Consider the following 22,481-nt stretch of genomic DNA (forward strand, 5'->3'; position numbering starts at 1 on the left):
AAGAGAGTTCCCTCCGAGGCCGCTCCGATTTCGGAGCGGCCTCGGAGGGAACGGAGGCAGGCTGCGCGGCTCGGCGCACGTCGGCTGCCCAAAATCGGCAGCCTTGCGCGCGCCGATCCTGGATTTTAGCAGATATGCACGGCTACACGCGTATCTGCTAAAATCCAGTGTACTTTTGTTTGCGCCTGGAGCGCGAACAAAAGTACGCGAACGCGTCATTTTAAAAATCTACCCCTTAGGTTCTGCACCCTAGTTAAGAAGCCCTGACCCTGGGGAAAATAATCTCACCCTACCCTGGACCTCCCTCTCCAAAGCTTATTTGAAATCTTGGTAGCCTACTGGGGGCATGAGTGACCCCATTTGCTCCTACCCCACCAACACCATTTTCCATACACTCCAGTGAGGATTCTTTTCCGAGGCAGTATGGTACCTTTAAAACATGGCAGCCGGAGGATGAGAGGCCGCCATGTTGAGAACATGTAGAAAACTACTAAAGGATACACTAAGCGGCAGTAGATTTCCCCACAGTACAAATACCGCACTTCAGTAAATAGGCTCCTTGTTCTCCTGTTGCTTCAGGTTCCCACTTGAAGGTGAATTTTAAAAGCCCTGCATGCATCAAAACCCAGAGATGTGCAAACATATCTGGCTGATGCACACCGAACAGATTTTAAAAGGTGCCCGTGTTCACACAAAGCTCCCCTGCGCACATACAAAAATTTTCCCAAAAAGTGTCCGGGCATGGGCATTCTTGGACTTCACATTGAAACCAGCGCACAAATACTTACATGCACAAATGCGCTGGGGTTCCCTGCTGCATAACTTTACTTCTGCTATGGATGGTGTGTAAATCATAAAATAAAAACAATTACACAGATCAGCAGAGTTTTAAGGGTTAAAGTAGGAGGGTTTGGACATCCTAGCCCTTGCCTAGGTGAACTGGGAACGAATTGGGAAAACGGGCAATTGCATCGTCATGCGTGTCTATTAAAATGCCCCCACTAAAAATTGCCCACCCGTGCGTGTGTTAAGCCTATTTTATAACATGCATGCATATACATGCTTATGTTATAAAATAGCCGCATCCCTGGACGTGAATCGGAAAACTCACGCACATGTGTGCCCACGCACCTGTTTAAAAGTTACCTTCCCTGACTAAAGATCTTTGGGGCAGGGATTTGTTGTTCATAAAAGGGTAGATTTTAAAAGGGTTACGCGCATAAGTTATGCGCGTAACCCTTTAAACCCCCCCCCGCACGCGCCGAGCCTATTTTGCATAGGCTCGGCAGTGCGCACAAGCCCCGGGACGCGCGTAAGTCCTGGGGCTTTCCAGGGGGGGCGTGTCGGGGCCGACGTGACATTCGGGGCGTTCTGGGGGGCGTGTCGGGGGGGGGGGGGCGTTTTGGGGGCGTGGCCGAGGCCTCCGAAACGGGTCCCGGGCCGGGGAATCGAGTGCCAGCTACGCCTGCTTCTGACAGGCATAACTTTTAAAATACAGGTAGGAGGGGGGTTTAGATAGGGCCGAGGGGGGGGGGTGGGTTAGGTAGGGGAAGGAAGGGGAAGGTGCGGGGGGGTGGAAGGAAAGTTCCCTCCGAAGCCGCTCCGATTTCGGAGCGGCCTAGGAGGGAACGGGCAGCGTGTGCAGGTCTCCGCGTGCGCAAGATGCACAAATGTGCACCCCCTTGCGTGCGCTGACCCCGGATTTTATAAGATACGCGCAGCTACGTATCTTATAAAATCCGTCGTACTTTTGTTTGTGCCTGGTGCGCGAACAAAAGTACGTGTGGGTGCACTTTTAGAAAATCTACCCCATATTCTGTTAATGCTGTAAGCTGCCTCAAGCATCATTTGGAAAGGCAGACTAACTTTTTTTTTTAATATAAATTTTTCAGAGTATTTTAATGCTAAAGTATGAATGGTTTGGAAGTATGGGTTGGGATTTTTAGGTTGGTATTCCTTGGGTTTGTGTTTGAAATACAGAGATTGTAAAAGAAGGGTGTTCTTTAGAATATTGTTGGAAAAACAAATAAAGATTATAATATATTATATGTCACTATATGATTTTTTTGTTTGTCTAATTTTTTGTGGTATATTATTGATTGCCAGTGAATTTGTATCAAATATTGTAGTACAGCAATTCTAAAAAGCTAAGGGACATTTATATGATCTTATGAAAGTCATAATAATAGTGAGGGCATTATTCAGCTGCTATATGACTCAGATAGCCGGATAAACTGATCCGACTAACTTAGCCCATATATACACACATATGTATGTATATATGTGTGTGTGTATATATATATATATATATATATATAATGTATGGGTATTTGTATTCAGATGAACTAGAATACTAATACATCAAATTACAATCAATTAAAATATATTTATTTAGATAAACTTAAGTACAAAATGATATTTATATAGGTCAAATACACATGCAAATACAAAGGTGATGCTGTGAAACATACACACCTAAACTCAATTTCATATAAATTAGTCTAAAGCCACAAAATTAATAAAGTCCCTTGCTGAGGCTAAAAATACCTCAAGTAGAAACCAATACCACTCCAAAGAGTGAAACAAAATTTCAAAGTCTGTATTAAATCCCAAAAAGGTCTGCATTGCTTATAACATGGTGATAAAAGGACATCTTCATTCCCCTGCTTATGATATGATTTTCAGCATATAAGTTTAGGTATATTTGTACCTAAATAAAAACATTTGTACATATTTAATATATGTTTATCTAAATAAATATACACTTTAATTGATTGTGATTTGAAATGATACATGGGGTTCTAGTTTTTATGAATACAGTGTATATAGTGGAACACTTAATTGTAATTTATTTGCTGTGGTTTTTTTTAATTTTATATATATATATATAAAATTTGTTTGAATGCTCATATTTGTATCTATATATAGATAGATATCTGGCTATCTTAAAATTAGCCAGATGAGTTTATCCGGCTAACTTTAGAGCAGCCCTATGGGCCAGCCAGACTTAGCCATATAATTTATCCAGCCAACTCTGAATATTGGAGTTAGCCGGATAATTTATCTGCTCCTCAGTGGTGACCATTCAGTGGGGCCGGATATTCAGCTGTTGCTACTTAGCCGGATAGGTCCTAACTTATTCATCTAAGTAGCACTGAATATTGCCCTTGACATGTCCATGTTTTGTGTTACATTAATATGGATGATTCTGCAGTATTGCAGAAGAAGTGTTCAATAAGCCACTGTTTTGCAGTCTAATCTATAAAGAGTCAAATCTGTTTAAGCTCCTTATAAAGTGGCTGTGACAAGGGAGATTCCAAGAAAAATACTTATCTAGAAGACTATTATGCTGCTAATTGTATTTGGGATTCGGGATAATTTATGTTCCCTGATTTGTTTCCTTCATTATCTCCGGATCCCTATGTGGAGATAGTTTGTATTAAAAGTAGCCCTACCACTAGTGTGCATGTTTCGCGTCTTTGCAGATCTTATGCAGGTTTCCCTATGCAGAACACTTCCCAGCCTTTGGGCTGAGATCAAATGTAAGGACCAAGTTATGAATTAAGGATAGTCCCTCTATGGTCTTTAGGCTGAGACTGAGAAGCCTATACAAGATGATGGGGAGGGGAGAAGAGTTTAACATCCTGCCACTCATCCTCTGAGGACATGATGATGATCATTGCCAGAGCAGGAGGATTCAGTCTCCTAGTAAAAAAAAAAAAAAATAATAATAATAAATTAAAAATGTGAAATTACTTATATGCTTTTTGCTCTTGCTGTGGCTTTCTCTGTCAGTGGGACAGTGTTGCTGATTGTGCTAGCTGCTGTTTATCACTGGCATGGGATATACCGATAAGCTGACTATTGCATACCAGCTGTTAGAGCCATACATTTCAGATTATGGAATGTGTGCATGTTTTATGGTATGCAACAGGGATGTGTAACATGGATAACTATAAAAGATATCCTCTCCTCCTTAATGGGGTGTGACTCATATGCATTTTCTTTGAAATGTTATCTGTTACAGAATTTTACAAATCTATTTGGACAACCTCTGGTCTGCTTACTTTCTCCAACAGCGTACCCTAAAGCTTTGCAAGGTAGGGCATGCTTTATATAGCTTTGTGTACTGTCTTGATTTTCTGTGTGCCTGATATTGTTTTCTTAGTCCTTCATGCACCTCTTGCCTCAAATATTGGTCATTATTTGGAGTATCTTTTCCTTCACCATCTAACAAATCCAGCTGTTGTGAAAATGCTGAGCTTAGCAAACATTCGGTGAGCTTTCGGGCACGGGGCCAAAATTTGCTTAGCTAGATTTAGGTCTGCCATTTGGGCAACCTGACTTAGCTGGCTAGTACTGAATATCAAGGAAGGGTCCCGCTTAACTTTTAAAATGTATGGAGAAAACATCTATGTACAATTGAAGGTGTGCTGTCTTGGAAAAGGAGAGCTTCTTAGGCAAAATTCAAACTTTCTGTAAATAATATGACAAAACTTCCTTTTATTTCAAAGTAATTTGAAATTGAAAATGGCCAGTAGATACTTGGGGGGTTTTTTTGTCTCCTTTCCTTTTGGTAATGCCCCTGGCCATCAGTTGAGTATGTTCTGGAAGTAGCTTCCAGTTGATGGACTGAGGTATGATGGGAAGAACAGAAAGATGAAGACTGCTGGTCCATTGGCCTTTTTTGTGGTTACTGGTTGATTCCACATTATTTTTTTCAAAAACTGGATTGTTTTAGAAACTCTACCCTGAGCCCTCTCAACGCTACCTCAGTATTGGGGACATTGCCCATTTTATACCCAAATTTGCTTGAGTTGCATATTTCATTACTGAGGTAAAAAGTGGGTTGTTACAGTAGTTCCTGCTGGACTTTCTCACTCGACTACTCTTTGCAGGAAAATACTTGTTTATTACAATCTACGGCCTAGATTTATAAAAATGCTATATTTATAGTAGAAATAGAGTCCGCGATTAAAAAAAAAAAAGGGGGGGACGTGGTTAGGCTCATTTCCCTGCTCCCACATTGCATAGGTAATTTCCACTGTAAGAAGGGACACTTTTAATTCGGTGTGGGTTTTGGGGGTGGGGTATGTTTGGGGGGGCAGTTTTACATACACCAGGGGTGGGCAATTCCAGTCCTCGAGGGCCACAAACCTGTCGAGGTTTTAGGATATCCTAATGAATATGCATGACATAGATTTGCATACAACTGAGGCAGAGTGCATGCAAATCTCTCTCATGCATATTCATTAGGGATATCCTGAAAACCAGACTGGTTTGTGGCCCTCGAGGACTGGAAGTGCCCACCCCTGACATACACAGTATGAGGTACAGCAGCAAAGTTGACATCACTGAAGATTTTCTGCTGTTTGAATAGATGAAAGATACAAGAGGAATTGATTTGTACAATGCACTTTCTACCTAGCATCAAACAAACTAGGTAGAGAGTTAAGGCCCTAACGCAAAATGATAAATGACCTTGTTAGTTTGCTGTAAAAGGAGATATTTATTTAAAACACTTATATTCTTCTGATTTTAAAATGATTATTCTCAGCAGATTATATTGTGTAACAGCCCTTGCTCCCCATTGTTTCAAGAACCATTTTGCTCTGAGGGCACCTCCCTTAGGATACACATCATGTTCTCTCTTGCCTTGTAGACCAATCTCAACGAGGTAGTCTCTTCACGCTCTTTCTGAACAATCCATTAATGGCATTCCTATTTGTCTCTGGACTATCAAGCATGCGGAAAGGATTATGGGATAAATGTCAAGACTACCTCCGAAAAATTATCCGGGATATCACACAGTTGATTACTCACTCCCGCTCTATAGGTAAATTCTTCCAGGACAATGCTGCAAATGTGGATCATTCTTTGTGCTGGGGCATAGTCTAGAATCCAGATTTCACTTTATCACGTCTCATCTAAGGCACTATCAGCTGCCTCCACTTACAGTACATACTCCTGATGAACGTCTACAAATATATTGGCTCAACAGGTGTTAAGAAAATAAGAACACATGCATTTAAACTTGTGTAAAGGAACGCTGACTGAGGATTGACCTTGTAACCCTCATAAAGTAGTAGACCTTTCAGTAATATATAAAGAAACCGCATCTGCTTATGTAAATTATTATTAAATATTTACTTATTTTAGGAAATTGTGTTCTGCTCATCTTAACTGATTTTTTACAGGTTGCAATGTCCTCTCTTGGATCTATGTAAGAATGTACAAAGATGTTGTACATGGGTTCTCAAGACCTCAGACCAGGTCCCTTCTTCTGTTTTGTGGTCTCAAACCTCATGTGCACTAATCCCCTTCTGGATAATTCTTGGGTTGATCCAACTAAAGATATCACAGCCTGCACAGATTCCAGTTTTCTCACGCACTGATATAGTGCTTTTACTTTATTACTTTACTGATACTGTTAAAAATGATCATCAGTCGCAACTCCAAAACTATTTCATAGTCTGACTTTCCGTAATATCATATGTCTAGAGCATCACTTTGGGATAGAAAACCAGCTGCACAAATTCAGGTAGTGATAAAGATAACAGTGAAAGAAAAAAGTCAAAGGAATCAAAATTTATTTTCCGTACTATGAATATTTTTTTGAACACATTTTTGTTTTAAACCTTTTTTTTCCAATATCTATGCCACGCCTCCTATAATTATCTAATTATACCTCCTCTTCTTTTCTGCAGATCAGGCGTTTCTTCAGTTTTTTGGAGATGAATTTCTTCGCCTGCTGTTAACACGCTTTATCTTCTGCTCGGCGACAATAAGGCTGCACAAAAACTTTAGGGTATGCAAGAATATTATCCTTCCAGTTCAGTGCTATCCTGCTTGTAGTAATGTCTGTTGCTGCCTTACAGAGAGACACCTGCAGACCAAAGTACACCAACAGGAAATTCAAATCATTACCTTTTTGAAACCTGAAAGATCCTGTTTTGCCTTGTAAGATGCTGGTTTCTGCTAGTATTATATTACATGCAAGTTCTTGCAAGTGTATTTTAAGGATGAAGAATTGCAGTACATTGACATGTTACTGCAGCATTTAGAAAGTAGGAACAAACAGAAGTTACTGTAGTCAGTGTAGCTTGCATGTTCGTTAATAACTGATGTCAACCAAAATTATACAGGTTGGGGTAAATAATCAAAAGTGGGGTTTGCACCAGTAATCAAAGTAAAACTACATTGGTAGCTTTGCTTTCATTATTGCCCAAGGAAAAATTGACCGCAAAGAGTTGCACCTACTTTCCCTACATTTAATTATTTGGCATAAAACTACACGTGTAGTTCCATTTTCCAAGGACAAACAGGATAGTATTCCTCCAATATGGGTGACATCATCAGATGGAGCCCTGACATGGAAAACTTATGTCAAGGTTTCTAGAACTTTGACTTGGCACACTGAGCATGCCCAGCATGCCTTATACCATGCAACCATATGGGGTCCCTCTCCAGTTGATCATTTAGCACATCCGTTACAGCCTTGGTTAATTCTCTTAGCAAGACCTCCAATACCTCATTCGTCGGTGTCTTTGGATCAGCCACCATCTTGTCCTTCTGTGAGCCTGGCTTCTCCACCACAACTTTTTTCTTTCTCCTGGACATAATGGCAAATTTCTCCATTCCAAGAAAGTCCATTCACTTATGTAGGTCATAAATGTTCTTTTCTGGATGACAAATCACAGGTTTATTTGTTCAAATTAGAAAAGTCTCGCAGTGAGCCGAGAGTGCTGAAGACTGCTCAGCTGTGCGTCATCGCCAGAAGTCCCTCCCATAGTGTTCCTAGTCAGGGTTTTTGACACTTCTGGTAAGTTTCCTTTCGTGGTGCTTTGTGCCCACCAGCCATCGATGCCCTCCATCGATTTTGATTTGGTGACCCTTTTATTTCGTCCTGTCATAGCCACGTCCGGTTTTTGGCAATGTCCTCTCCCTGGGGGCATCGCATGACGTCTAGGGTTGCCACTTATGCACACAAATGACCCCGAAGGGATGTTGTCTTCGGCTCAACAAGATGGGCCAATGAAGACCAAGCCATCAACATCAGCATTGGCATCGATGGACCTTGGAGCCGCGCCATTGACATCGGCGCTGCCGTTGGCAGATACGGGCTCCGGAGACCGACATCTGTCAGTCTCCTTCAGGCTGAGCATGTTGAGTTTCTCGTCTTCGGCCTTGGCACTGAGGAAAGACCAGACTGAGCATCGAGGGAAGCTGAAGAAGCATCAATGCTGCTTCCCGTCGATGCACGGGGTTGGACACAGAGGTGCTAGGCTCATGCCGCAATGTCTCTGAAGCAACACCATGGTGAGGAGTGCCAGTCCTCCATCGTTGCCGGGGGTCCGCAATGGTCTCCACTTGTCCTGATGCCAGTCACCGATCTGTCTCATGGGTCCGAAGAGGATCTAGCCACCCCTCCTTCCTCCCAGTCTGTGTTGGCATCAGCAACTTTCGAGGAGGAGCTGGAGTGGTGAGTCCAGCTGGCGGTGGAATGGGCACAGCATGGCATCGGTTCTATAGTACCGACGACACCGGAGCCAGTACTGTCCATCCTGGAACTGCTGCTAGAGAAGCTCAATGCGCTCATTGGTGCATTACTGTTCCAGCTGGCATCAGTTTCCAGGACAGCGTTGGTTCCCAGTGGGGCACCAATGCCTCCCTCTACCGATATGGTGGTTGTTACCGGTTCCTCCGATGAGGAAACTCTACTTAGGCTGGCAGAAACGCCGAGGCTTGTAGCCCCCGTCCAGCTTTGCCAGAGCCTGCATCTCTGGATGAAGGCCGAGTGCCTAGGGCCGCATCCCCTGTGGCTTACAGTGAGGACGTGGTTCCCTATGACCCCTAAGGGATGGATACCTCTGAGTTCTCCTTCAAGGGTTCTGAAGGTCTCCCCTCAGACCTTTCTCCTCCAGAAGAGTGAGGGACGTCTTAACCTGAGGATTTAACCTTTGCAAGGTTTGTGAGGGGGATGGCAGAACCCATCCTATTTCAGTTACTGACAGGAGGATGCCAGGCACAGAATGCTTGACATCCTCCAGTTTGTGGAGCCTCCTAAGGAAATCGTGACAGTCCTGGTACACAAGATCCTTAAGGAGATGCTGCTGAGGATATGGGAACACTCCCTCACAGTGCCTCCTGTTAAGAAGGCTGATGGGGATCTACCTCATCCAGAAGACTGCCGAATTCAATAAGCATCAGCTTCCTCACCAGTCAGTGAATGTTAAATCTGCTCTCAAGAAAGCCATGCGTTCTCAGACTCATTCCTCTGTGTCCCTGGGGAAGGACCACAGAGCGTTGGACACTCTTGGGAGGAAAGTGTTTCAGGGGGCCATGCTCATTGCCCACATTACTTCCTGTCACATCTACATGAGCCAGTACTCGTGGGACATCTGGAAGCAGGTGCTGGAGATGGCCGAGCAGCTGCCTCAAAAGCAGCAGGACACCCTCATGACACTGGTACATAAGGGCCTGGAGTGGGGGAAACACTAGGTCTGAGTGACCTACAATGTTTTTGAGACCACATCGAGGGTCTCTGCAGCAGAAATCAATGCACACAGAATGGCATGGCTGCAGGCTTCGGATCTCCGACTGGAGGAACAGGAATAATTCGCCAATGTGCCGTGTACTGGGGAGAATCTCTTTGGAAGCAGGGTGAGGGACACGGTGGCCCAGCTCTGGGACCAACACAAAACCCTCCCAAAAACTCTCCTCCAGCACTCCGGACCTGTCCTTCTCTTCTAAGAGGCCAGTGAGAACGAGACAGAGGAAATCTTTTTCACCTGATGAAGTACTGTCCTCTGCTCCCTTACTCCTGTCAACACCATCTGGGCTCCCACGGCTGTCCCAGGCAGCAGAGAGCCCCCAAGCCACAGCCGGCACCTCAGTCAACTCCAGGTATGGGATTTAACTGGGTTGTAGGGAGCGTAGTCCAGTTACCTATACCCAAGACGTTGGACCCTCCAGTTGGGGGCAGGCTGCAGTTCATCGCAAACCAGTGGTTCAGTATAACATCGAACCAGTGGGTTCTTTCCCTCGTCCATCAAGGGTACCTATTGAATCTTTTGGGTGACCCGCCAAATTGCCCTCTAAGCCTGTTTTGGGGGCCAGTTGTGTATCAGAAGGTACTGCTAGCGGAACTCTCTTCCCTCTTAACGGTCAGAGCATTTGAGCCTATCCCACCAGGGCAAAGAGGGAGGGGATTCTTTTCCAGGTACTTCCTGATTCCAAAGACAACAGAAGGATTCCATCCTATCCTAGACCTAAGGGCCTTGATCAAATTTCTAAAAAAAAGTTCAAGATGGTTTCCCTGCGCATCTTGATTCCCCTTTTGCAAGAAAAGGGGATTGGCTATGCTCCCTCGATCTAACATCGAGCTCTTCCCCAGTCACAGGAAGTATCTCTGATTTGTGCTGGGAAAACAGAACTTCCAGTACTGGGAGTTGCTGTTCAGGCTAGCGTCAGCCCCACGAGTCTTCACAAAATGCCTGGCTGTGGTAGCGACACACCTTTGCAGGCTGGGAGTGCATATTTTCCCCTGTCTGGACGATTGGCTGGTCAAGAGCACATCTCAGGCAGCAGCTGTCAGATCCATGCCCTTGACCATCCGGGTGCTGGAATTTCTAGGGTTGTCATCAACTGCCCAAAGTCCTATCTCGGCCTGTCACCTCAATTGGACTTCATAGGAGCCCTGCTAGACACAGCTCAGGCCAAGGCCTTCCTGCCTCGTCAAAGAGCTATCACTTTGGTGATCATTGTGGCAGAGATTCAGCAGAGCCAGCAGGTGTCAGCTGCAACAGTCCATGTCACTCCCTTGGCAAATTACACATGCGCAGAGCCCAATGGATACTGAGGTTGTAGTGATACTAGGCCATGCAGAACCTCCAGGGCTGCATCCGAGTCATCCCGTCTCTCCAGGACTCATTGTCCTGGTGGTGGGTACTTTCAAATCTGGAACGGGGGATCTCTTTTCGAAGTCCTCCTACCCAAATTGTCCTAACAACGGATGTGTCCACCCTGAGCTGGGGAGCTCATGTGGATGGGCTCAGCACCCAGGGTCTCTGGTCTGCTCAGGAAAGCTGTAGTCAAATCAACTTCCTGGAGCTTCAGGCAATCAGGTACATGCTATGGGCTTTCTGAGATTGGCTGATCCAAATCGATAACCAAGTAGCTATGTGGTATGTTGACAAGCAGGGAGGCAAGGGATCGTACCTCCTGTGTCAAGAAGCAGCCAGATCTGGTCATGAGCCCTGTCCCTTGGGATGGTGCTCAGGGCCATGTACCTGGCCAGGATGGAGAACATGGTAGCGAATAGGTTGAGTCGAGCCTTCAGACACCACAAGTGGTCCCTTCACCAGGGGGTAATGAATTGGATATTCTGCCTCTGGGGTGCCTGGACATAGATCTATTCACGTCCCCTTGCAACAGGAAGGTGCCACTATTCTGTTCCCTGTACAGGTCAGACGGCAAACTAGCCTCGGACATCCTTGCCCATCATTGGGGCAAGGGTCTTCTGTATTCTTATCCACAGATTTCCTCCTGGCGAAAACTCTCTTGAAGCTTCACGAGGCAAGAGGACTATGGCTGAGACAGGTCTGGTTTCCACTCCTATGGGGTTGTCCATCCAGAGACAGATCACACATGATTGAGGCAGGTTGCAACATCCCAACCTCCAGGCCCTGTTGATCACGGCCTGGGTGTTGAGAAGTTAATTCTGCAACCACTCGATCTCTGAGGATGTCTCGAGTCTTGGTGGCTTCTAGAAAGCTTCCACTGGAAAGTTCTATAAACTGAAGTGGAGGAGGTTTTTCGAGTGGTGGCAGCAGAAGGCCCTGGATCCTTTCTTCTGACCCACACAAAAACTGCTTGACTACCTTCTACACCTATCAGAAACTGGCTTAAAAACCAACTCTGTTAGAGTTAATTTCAGTGCAATTGGCGAATACCACCAAGGTGTAGATGGTATGCCCACCTCTGTACAGCCTATATTTGTATGATTCATGCGGGGCCTGCTTCAGTTGAAGCCTCCCCTAAGGCCTCCCGCTGTGTCTTGCGACCTTAGCGTGGTATTAGCTCAGCTGATGAAAGTTTTTGAACCACTGCGCACCTGTGACCTATCTTCCCACCCCCCCACCTGCTCCCCGGTACCGTGGTCGGACCACTTCCTCATAGAAGCCCTGCTTACCCTTAACTTCCCCACCATCCATACCCCCACAAACAACACAACCTTTACCTTTAGAAAATCCTGCTCAGGAGATGAACTTGCTCTTGCTATCTCCAACGCTTCCACTATCCTTGACTGCTCCACTCCAGAAACTGCCATCACATCCTGGTTCAGCACAACCCTAGAAATCGCTGACAAACTATGTCCCATCACCAGACGTAATCTACCCCAATCCACAAAAAACCATCAACCATGGTACACGACTGAATTAAGATCCTTAAAACATACCCTCAGGCAGCGAGAGAGAATCTGGCGTAGAGCCCCCTCACCCCAACTCGCCTCAAGCTACAAATCCGCCCTTCACCACTATAGAATAACCACCCTCAAAACCAAACGAGACTTCTATGCCTCCAAGATCCACCAGTACATGTACAACCCGAAAGCCCTCTTCAATTATGTTGCCAACCTCACCAAGTCCTCCCAGCCCGCTATCCCTGAAAATGAAGCCACCGCCAAGAGCGAAGAAATCGCCCAATACTTCCTCGCAAAAACGACTAACATCCTCCGTAGATTTCAACTCCCATCCCCTTCAACCCCCCTTTCCCCTCCCCTTCAACCTTCCCCTACTACACCCACCCTCCTAACCCTCGAACTGACTTCCTCCAAAGAAGTGGAATCTATCCTCAGAAAACTCAAACCTGCATCCCACCCTTCAGACACCATCCCCACAAAATCCCTCCTCTCCATCCCGAATTCCGTATCCAAACCCATTGCTGACATTATAAACTCCTCCCTCTCTTCAGGCTCTGTCCCTGATGCCCTCAAACAAGCAATTGTTAAGCCCCTCCTAAAAAAACCAGCATTAGACCCTAAAGACCCCGCCAACTTTCGCCCCATCTCTAACCTGCCCTTCCTCTCCAAAATTATGGAAAAGATTGTGAACATCCAACTTACAGAATACCTAGAAAACAACAATATACTACACCCAGCCCAATACGGCTTCCGTAAGCACCTCAACACCGAAACACTCCTGCTTTCCCTCACTGACCACTTGCTCATAGGCATGGACCAAGGCAACTGTTACCTCCTCACCCTCCTCGATATCTCAGCTGCCTTTGACACCATCAATCACAACCTCCTCATCAACCGTTTGACCGAAATAGGCATCTCAGGCCTAGCCCTGCTATGGTTTAAATCCTATTTATCTAACAGAAAGTTTTCTGTCAAGATAGGAAACGCCAACTCCACTCTCTACCCCCTGGCTCAAGGTGTTCCCCAAGGTTCCTCCCTCTCCTCTACCCTCTTCAATATCTATCTCACACCGCTATGCCAGCTCCTCACAGAACTCGGCCTCAAATTCTACCTCTATGCAGATGACGTGCAAATCATCATTCCCATTCACAACTCTCTCTCAGACGCCCTCGCATTCTGGAACACATGTCTTGCCAACATAAACGATTTCCTCACCAACATCCACCTCGCCCTAAACTCCGCTAAAACAGAGCTGCTCCTCATCTCTCCCCACCTCCCCCCTAAACCCCTGATCTCTAATGACCCAGCTTTCAATACTATAGCATCCCAACCTACTGTAAGAGACCTTGGGGTAACTCTTGATCAACAACTCAATCTGAAAAAACAGATCAACTCCATCCTCAAAGCAGGTTTCTTCAAGCTCAGTATTCTGAAGAAGCTCAGACCTCTCCTCCACTATCATGATTTCCGCACTGTTGTCCAAGCTACCCTTTCCTCAAAGCTTGACTACTGTAATGCCCTCCTCCTCGGTCTACCCTCCTCCACTACCAAACCCTTACAATTGCTCCAAAATGCAATTGCCAGGGTTATCACCAACACTCGGAAAGCCGATCATATCACCCCTATACTCAAAGAACTCCACTGGCTCCCCATCGCATCTCGTATCCTCTTTAAAGTCTTAACTATATTACACAAATCTATCCACTCTCACAACTCCAACTGGCTGGATGAACCCTTCTGTCCTATACGTTCTGACCGACCTATTCGCTCTGTCAACATAGGTACCCTCTCCATTCCCCCTCTGAAAAAAGCCCACCTCTCCTCCACCAGAGATCGCGCACTATCCATTGCAGGTCCTAAACAATGGAACGCCCTCCCTACCACGCTCAGGCTTGAGCCATGTTACTCCAAGTTCAGAAAAAAACTTAAAACATGGCTCTTCCAACAAGCCTACCCTGTCTAATCTTCACCCCCCCCTTTCAGCCCATACCTCCTTTGAACCTCCCCCCTCCCCTTCCAGCCCTACCTAACCTTACCTTCTTTGAACCTCTGTATATAGACCCTTGGGCCCTTGTAAGTATATAGACCTTGTAAGCAACCCTTTTAAGCCTGTATATTCAGTCCTGTAAATAGCCTGTATATTCAGTCCTGTAAATAGCCTGTTCCAGTTTTAATGCTTCTATTTCATTGCCTTCTGCTCTATGTATACTCCTCCCTGTTTCCCCTCCCTGTTAATTGTAATTTCAGCCTTTCAGTTACAATGTGAACCGGTATGATGTATGCTTACTAATGCCGGTATATAAAAAGTTTTAAATAAATAAATAAATAAGTACCTGACCTAGAAAGTCATGACAGGGTGGTTTTGCTTATGCACCTTAATTTCCTGCCTAAAGTGGTGACGAACTTCATCTTAACCAGTCCATCATCCTGCTAACATTGTTTCCCAGGCCTCATTCGCACCAAGGTGAACGAGCACTGCACAGTTTGGACTGCAAGTGAGACTTAGCCTTCTATCTAGAGCAGACAGAAAGGTTGCATTTTCTTCTGTTACGCCAAGGGGGGACTACATCTTGGGGGTCATGTCAAGGCTCATTCTTTCAGAGCCATGGCAGTGTCAATGGCCCACTTGCAAGCAGCTCCCATGGAATTCTCTCCACACATCCACATTTCACTATTATCTGGATAGGGATGGCCGAAGCGACAGTAGGTTTGGCCAGTCTATCCTTCGGAATCTAGCTACAGGCTGTCTCCCCCCTCTGTAACATACAGCACTGTTTTTGTGCCCACTGGCAACTGGTTGGATGTCTGTTGGTCCCCTGTTTGTGTTGGGGAGCAACCTGTAGCTAGGGATTCACCCATGTGTGAGGACTATCGTCCTGCTCGTTCTCGAAGAAAGCAGAGTTGCTTACCTGTAACAGGTGTTATCTGAGGACAGCAGGATGTTAGCCCTCGCGAAATCTGCCTGCCACCCTGCGAAGTTGGTTTTCTCCTAATTTTTTATTTATATATAATTCTATGTTATAAGACTGGAGAGGACCCCGCATGGACATGTGGTATAGGGCATGCTGGTCATGCTCAGTGTGCCAAGTCAAAGTTCTAGAAACTTTGACATAAGTTTTCTGCATCGGGCTCCATCTGATGTCACCCATGTGTGAGTACTAACATCCTGCTGTCCTCTGAGAACACCTTTTACAGGTAAGCAACTCTGCTTTCTCTGCCCTCCCTCCAGTTCCACAGTATGCGGATTAAATGTAATGCTGAAATACACACATATATTTAACTACATACAGATTGGCCAGAAATCATAGAGCCTCCTTCCTTCCAACTCCAAGGCAAATCTAATGAAAGAGGTTTTGTGTTTGCCCTTCTCCCAACTATCCCAGACACTCCTTGTGAGTCATCTGGTTTCCAGTCCTATCTATGTCTGTAGCAGCTTAAGAATATATTCCGTTTCCTTTTGAATACCTCTGTATGGAAGATGTGCCCTTTAAGTGTGATTCTGAGCTATTCCAGAGCCTTACCACCTTGGCTGTAAAGGTGGTTTCTCCTGAAATGTAAAGTAAATTTTTTTTTAGTTATTCTTAATATGTGTCCTCTGGCCCCATCAGTTCCCTGAGTCTGAGTGGTTTGGAGACCATGGCAAATTGTAGCATTTGAACATCCTGCAGTGTACTTTCCAATACATTGGGGCATATGTGAGACGATTGTGTCACAAGAAGGATCAAAAGGGAGAGTGCCCTGGTGAGCTAATGGACACATTATGAGCTGGCAAGATGCTTAAACTAAGCAGGCAATAGCTAGAAAAATTAAAGAACAAAAAAAAAAAATTATTTGGCACTATCAGCAATACAATGTAAGAAGTGACAAACCATAAACTTGTAGCTATCTCTTCATATCACAGCTTTGCTCATAAATTTTTTACATAATCCTGTCCCTGTAAATACAGTTCAGTAATCTATATATGTGCATTTTGAGAAAGCTTTATTTGCTTATGACCAAAATAATGATTTAAAAGCAAAACAAAACTTACAGGGTAAGAAAAATGTGTATCTTACACCAAGATTACAAAATCTGTAGTTTGGAACAAAATGTCATTCAAAAGAGAAAGGGAAAAGCTCCAAATTGCATGAGTTTCCACCTGTACAAGCTTTTATCCAGGGATAGTTCAAACATAATCACTTAACTTTTAAGCAGTTCATGTGTTGTCTTTTCCAGGCCCACAGCATCTCTTTCCCAGTCCATGGCATGAGTACATCTTTTATTGTACACTACCTTGAGATGTTGAGACGCATTGTCTTTCAAACTGGACCGTGTCACACTGTGGAAAGTGAATAAGGTAGTGTGACCCTGGAAAAGAAAATAAGCATGGCTCCTGGGTCATTTTCTTGTCCTCTTACCTTAATCCAGTGGAAGGTATTGCAGCATGCAGCAAAGAAGCCAGCTTTTTTGTTCTCCAGGCTGTGTGTAGCCACCAGAGCTCTCTGCCCTGCGTGGTTTGGTACCATTCTCTCTCAAGATGTCTCCTCTTCCACAGGAGACAAGGAATTACCCAGAGACGTACCCTCAGTTGCCAAAAGATGAAACAGTGGAGAATGCTCACCTGCAGAAGCAGATTCTGGAGCTGGCATCCGTCCTGGACGTCAGGCACATGTTTCTAGAAAGTACCATTGAGGAGTATTGAACTTGCCTGTCTCTCCTGAACTTTTGAGTTCCTTCAGCTATAGAACCTGAAAGGTGCATATGTTTTTCCAATGTGAAGACAGTGGGGGATTTACTTGATTTTATATTTTAAGTTCAGAAACCATGTTTTTAAAATGAACACTCCATATCCAGTACAGTTTTTAATCTCTCTGGTATTGTTTTTTGTAAAATACCCTTTTTTCCAGACCTTTAAATATTGGACATACTGATCCCTTCTCCAACGCTTATTTTGGGGGTTTTGTGGTGTTTTTAAACCCCCGTTTCCAGCAGTCTTGAGCATTCGTAGAAGAGAATGACGTCATCCATTTGATCCAATCTATGGTGAAAACCTTTATTATTTTCATACTAAAAGAGTATTTGGCAACAAATCCTGCCTGCTTCTCCAATGCTCCATCATGCATACGCATAATTTACTCATAACACTGGGTAGCAATACTATTTTTTCATATAGAATGCAGTTTTCCCCTAAGTGTCAGGCAAAATATTTGTATAAACTGCAATGGAAGCAATGCATTTATCAACAAGAGATTGATCTTCCTGCCATGGTCCAACTTGGCAGGGCATCTGGATATCTACCCTCTCCGAGCAATAGTCTACTAGCTAACAGATTCTGTCATTATCAATTTATAGTGCTGCTGTGTTATAATTATCAGGAAACTGTAATACCTCTTATCAGACCAACATAAAAAGACATTTTAGTACTTGAGTTTTTGAGACCACTGAGCTCCCTTCTTCAGGTTATATTGGGCCAGTCCAAGGTCAATCATCCAAAGAGATGAGTAAACTCACGATAATAACACACAAATACTTTTGCAGACAAACAAAAAAATGTTTTCAAAAAGGAAATCAATACAAAAACCTTTCCATTATGTTAAAATGTTTTGAAAAGTAAGTAAATTAGAAAATTTAACTGTGGTATTGAAAAATAATCTCCTAGAGGAGACTTAGCACATTTATAATAATTTACTCCATTGAAAAAATGTTTTATCATTTTGAAATACTAGCAAATGTCAAGAAGCACATGCGCCACATCCAAGTTTTTCATGGATTTTTTATTTTTTTTGGTTAACAATGGATGGCATACAAATAATTTTGCAGTCTGGATATGAGTTTACTCAGCTCTTAGGATGATTTATATTGTCAGGTATAGATTTTTCTTTTTTATTGCATATATCAGTCCAAAGGTATCACAACTTCCTAAGTCTCCAGATTGCAGTAGGCCACAAAACATCACAGTACCAACTCTGGTTGGGCTGCTGTATTTATAGGAACATAAAGCCAATAGGTGAAGGGATTTAATTTTTTTAAAACTACACATTTGCCTTGTTTTACCCTACTTAGCTTTTGCATTTCCCTTTTTTAAATTTAAATAGATAGATGCACCAAAGTTTTTTGTTTTGTTTTTTTTTTAACTCTAGTTCAAAAATTGCACCAGCTTTATCAATGAAAATCTCCCCATATTTTCAGTAGAGGGGAAGATAACTGGGCAAAACTGGGGCAGTTTATTACACCAGAGCAAAACTTTTGATATTTATATCTGTTCCCCAAAGAGCCTGGTATTACTTGGAAGCACTTTATGCACATACTGGCAGAATCTGTGCTATGATAATTGTAAGGGATTTCAGCAAACTGGGACTGCACCATTCACCACCATTGGTTTTCTTACAGCAACAAAACCAGATGTCTGTTTGCTGTCAGAATGCAGTGGGAGGTTATACATCCTGATACCACTTGCTGGACTGATCTGGCTTGGCAGTTCCCATTTGCCTTGTTCCAGCATATACATGCTGCTTTAAGTGGCTTGAGAACTCGCCTACCCACTCCATTTTTGGCCACAGTTTAAAAAAAAAAATGCCAACTTTTGTACTCTTGTAAAGCTACCTTGATGCTACTCTTGGGCTGATTTCTGTGGGGCACAGCACCCCTGTGCATTGGGCCACAGGAAACATCATCCAAAAGAACAGGAAGTATTGTATATTTTACTTGCTAGAAAATATTGTTAAAGGCATTTTCCCCCCTCCAGTTTTCAAAATATGACATACAATTTGATAATTACTGACAGTAAGACAGTAAATTTAATAGCAGGAAAAATAATATAGAATACAGGATGCCAGGCACTTTAAGAAGTAATTTTATAGCAAAAATATTTATTAAAGCATGTTTTGGTTTCAAAAATGGAACTTGCAGCAATCTCCCAACTCCAACACACCCATGACAATTCTTCCATCACCTACACATACATACATGTTTGATCATCCTACCTTCAGCCTGTAAAAACATGGGCTCAGAGGACTTCCATGAATCACCCACATTTTTTCCTAACTTGGTATCTGAAACAGTCTTCTGCTTAGTTGTACTTCATCCAACAGAGTTAAATGTTTCCTAGTTGTGCATTTAGGGAGGCAATTTTTAAAACTGCAAACCCTGCAAGTGTATTTTCAAAGATGGCACTATGAAGCACAAGTACCAATTTCACAATAAAATCCCATCTCCACCCTCCTCAGCATTTACCCCTGCACAATGCAGATAAAAGCAGGGCAGTTTTTAGCCAGGTAATTGCTTAGTTGTACAGGTAAAATCATTTGAAAAGAACAGAGTATACTCATACATACTTGGGGGAAAGAAGAGAGAAAGTTGGCGCAATACCTGGGATCCATTGAGGGCTATTATGAGCCTGCTTTTAGTATATGGAAGAGAAACAATATTTGTTTAAAATAAAGAAAAAATGCTATTTTGGCTGTAAGTTATAAGGAAAAAAGTTGTCAAGTCTTCCATAACTCACTGGTGCTTGTCTTAGGAATCGGTATAGCAAATTACTCGGTGTTCTTAAAAGTGGCTCTTACAGTATATGTATTTAATCTTGCATTTGTGAGACAAGTGGTTAGAGTAGTGCTTTGTCCCAAACATGAATAAGATGAACACTCATGAACTATGAGGTATCTCCAGGTGTGTACACTAACTTATTATAAAGAGGGATTTTTTAAATATTAATTTTGTACTGGTAGGTGTTTTATAAACATTTTTGTAAGTGTTTGAAAACAGCTGGGGAAAGTCCTTTCTCTCTTCTTTGGACAGTGGAGTTAGTCTGATTACTGTTACTTTAGGCATCACTGTACATGAAATAAGAGATCACAGCCAACTGACAGGCTGACACTCTCAGGGTGTTGTATAATAATGTATATCTGTGCTTTCAGTGGCTGGAAGATAACTAAACTAAAGATGTTAGGAAAGCTTATGCTCACTTGTAAAATGTAGATGTGAGGAGCAAGCAAATGAGCTATAGGTAACTAAATACTACTCTACTGGACATAACAGGATCTTTTTCAAATAAGATTCTCCTGTTTCTGACCTTTCAAGAGTATTGGGCTTCTCATATGCTTTGGTTCTCCGTTAAATGAACTGTTGGTCCCTCCTTGGCAATTTCTGCTCATGCACTCCTGGAGGATCTAGTTATCTTGACCACTACCATGACCAGCCATGCTTCTTTTTCGGTTTGTCTGAGCTTGGCTTTCTAATCCCAGACCAGTAGTGCCCACTGTAACTGAAGGCACACAGACCGGCTAATTAGGAGGGCAACTTTCAAGTAGTTTACAGGTAAAGAGCAATTCATCCTAGTAAACTGCTGCCTGAAAGCTGCCCTCTTCTGCGTGGCATGAAAGTATGCCTAGGCTTCTACAGCATGCAGACTTTTTAGCCAGGTTAAAGAGACATGCCTGGGAACATGTCTGGGTCAGAGAGAGATGGTGGGGGCAGGTGCCTGTTTGTAAGGGAAAGCCCCGTGCGTGCATGGGATGCTGAAATGTAGGTATGCCGTGTTACATTTCGGTAACCTGCACAAACAGCAGATGCAAAGTATGTGTGCCGATTTGTAAGCACATAATTTACATCAGCTCATTTTCAAAGTGGACTTACCTGGTGGTTTACCCTTGAAAATTAACTGCAAAGTTCCCATGTTTGCAACTATGTAGGCGGTTAAAAATTGCCCTCATCCCTTTTGTGGAACAGGAAATCAGAAGACAGAGTGGCGCCAAGGACAATGGAAGTGCAACCCAATTTAATAGAGATAACCAGATACAGCAGCGCCAGCAATACTCCAAGAAGCACACAAACATTTGATATCATGTGAAAATGATTTGTTTCCTGCAGCCTTTCATATTATCTAAGCGGCTGTCATGATGTAATTGGAAATAATGTAATAACTCAAATCAAAATCAGATTTAAAGTGTTTTTTTATCATTTGGCTCATTTTTGTCAGTGATAATGTTTTGTAACAATGCATACAAATATTTAGATCTTATGTTACTTACTGTGTCATTCATCAAGCCGCGTCACGCATTATATCGCCATTATACACGATATTTTGCATCTCCCTGCCCAGATACCCTCCTCCTACGATTTGCATGCATAATGCAAATACATGCAAAGCAGGTCACTACTAGACAATTCATTGCAAATATTGTATCGCGACTGACCGAGAAGGTGGTTAGCTGCAATAAAATAAAAACATCTCATTGTTAAGCATTAGATGTGCAGTGGGAGGCCCAGGACCCTACTGTGGATCCCGAGGCTCCCGCCACTGACCCCCATTTCAACCTGGGGCTGCTGGTTGAGGTGGCCCTGACGCCCCCAAAATAGAAAAACAAGTTTTAATTATGTGCGTGATGGCCCTCCTGAAGTACATTCAACCCTACCTCCGATATGCCTTAACCACACATACCTGCCCCCTGTACCTCGCAGAGCCCACCATACCCTAACCTGGAACCCGATCCCTGGACCTTACCTCAGTCATTTGGCTGGGGCAAGGTCAGGTCGGCATCACTTTGGAAAATGGGTGAGGGTGCAGCCACCCCCGATGTGCGATCCAGGTTAAGGTAAGGTGGGCTCTGGGAGGGGGTGGGGGGGTTTACACTTTGGGGCAGGAGTGTTAAGGCATATGGGGCAGGGGTATGGGGGTGTGGGTTAATGTACATTGGGGGACCAGGGGGGTGGGGAGTGTGGGTAAGGCATATCAAGGGGGCGGGATTGAATGTACTTCAGGGAAGCCACCACTGCACGCGTACTTAAAACTTTTTTTTCTATTTTGTGGGAGTCTGAGCTGCCTCAACTGGTGGCCCTGTGTTGAAATGGGAGTCAGCACTGACACCCACTCAACCTCCCCATTTGGTCGTGGTTTTTTTTTTTTTTGGGGGGGGGGGGGGGGAAGCCAGCAACTCTTTAAGAGGATGGTGGTTTCGTGATGTTGGGGCCGCCATCGAGTTAAAGGGCCGCTCATCACCTTGTTTTTGTGTCACAGTGTTTGGTCATGACACAAGAACACGCCATACAACCGCAATGTGTTTTTGGGGGAGGGGACCCA

General features: G+C 43.9%; 1 protein-coding gene across 4 annotated transcripts in view; it reads left to right on the top strand.

The window, feature by feature from the left end:
* Positions 1 to 21,367, top strand: part of SCAI (suppressor of cancer cell invasion) — a 340,491-nt gene extending 319,124 nt beyond the window's left edge. For 3 of the 4 annotated variants that reach the window (XM_029612831.1, XM_029612830.1, XM_029612833.1), the window contains exons 14-17: positions 4,028 to 4,100; positions 5,663 to 5,836; positions 6,708 to 6,808; positions 16,959 to 21,367. In XM_029612831.1, coding sequence (XP_029468691.1) covers positions 4,028 to 4,100; positions 5,663 to 5,836; positions 6,708 to 6,808; positions 16,959 to 17,105 — 495 coding nt within the window. In that variant the 3' untranslated portion in view covers positions 17,106 to 21,367. The remainder of the gene's footprint in view (positions 1 to 4,027; positions 4,101 to 5,662; positions 5,837 to 6,707; positions 6,809 to 16,958) is intronic. The other variant, XR_003858238.1, reaches the window with a different exon arrangement.
* The last annotated feature ends 1,114 nt before the right edge of the window (positions 21,368 to 22,481 follow it).

This window comes from Rhinatrema bivittatum, chromosome 8 (genome assembly GCF_901001135.1).
Source record: "Rhinatrema bivittatum chromosome 8, aRhiBiv1.1, whole genome shotgun sequence".
Lineage (NCBI taxonomy): Eukaryota > Metazoa > Chordata > Amphibia > Gymnophiona > Rhinatrematidae > Rhinatrema > Rhinatrema bivittatum.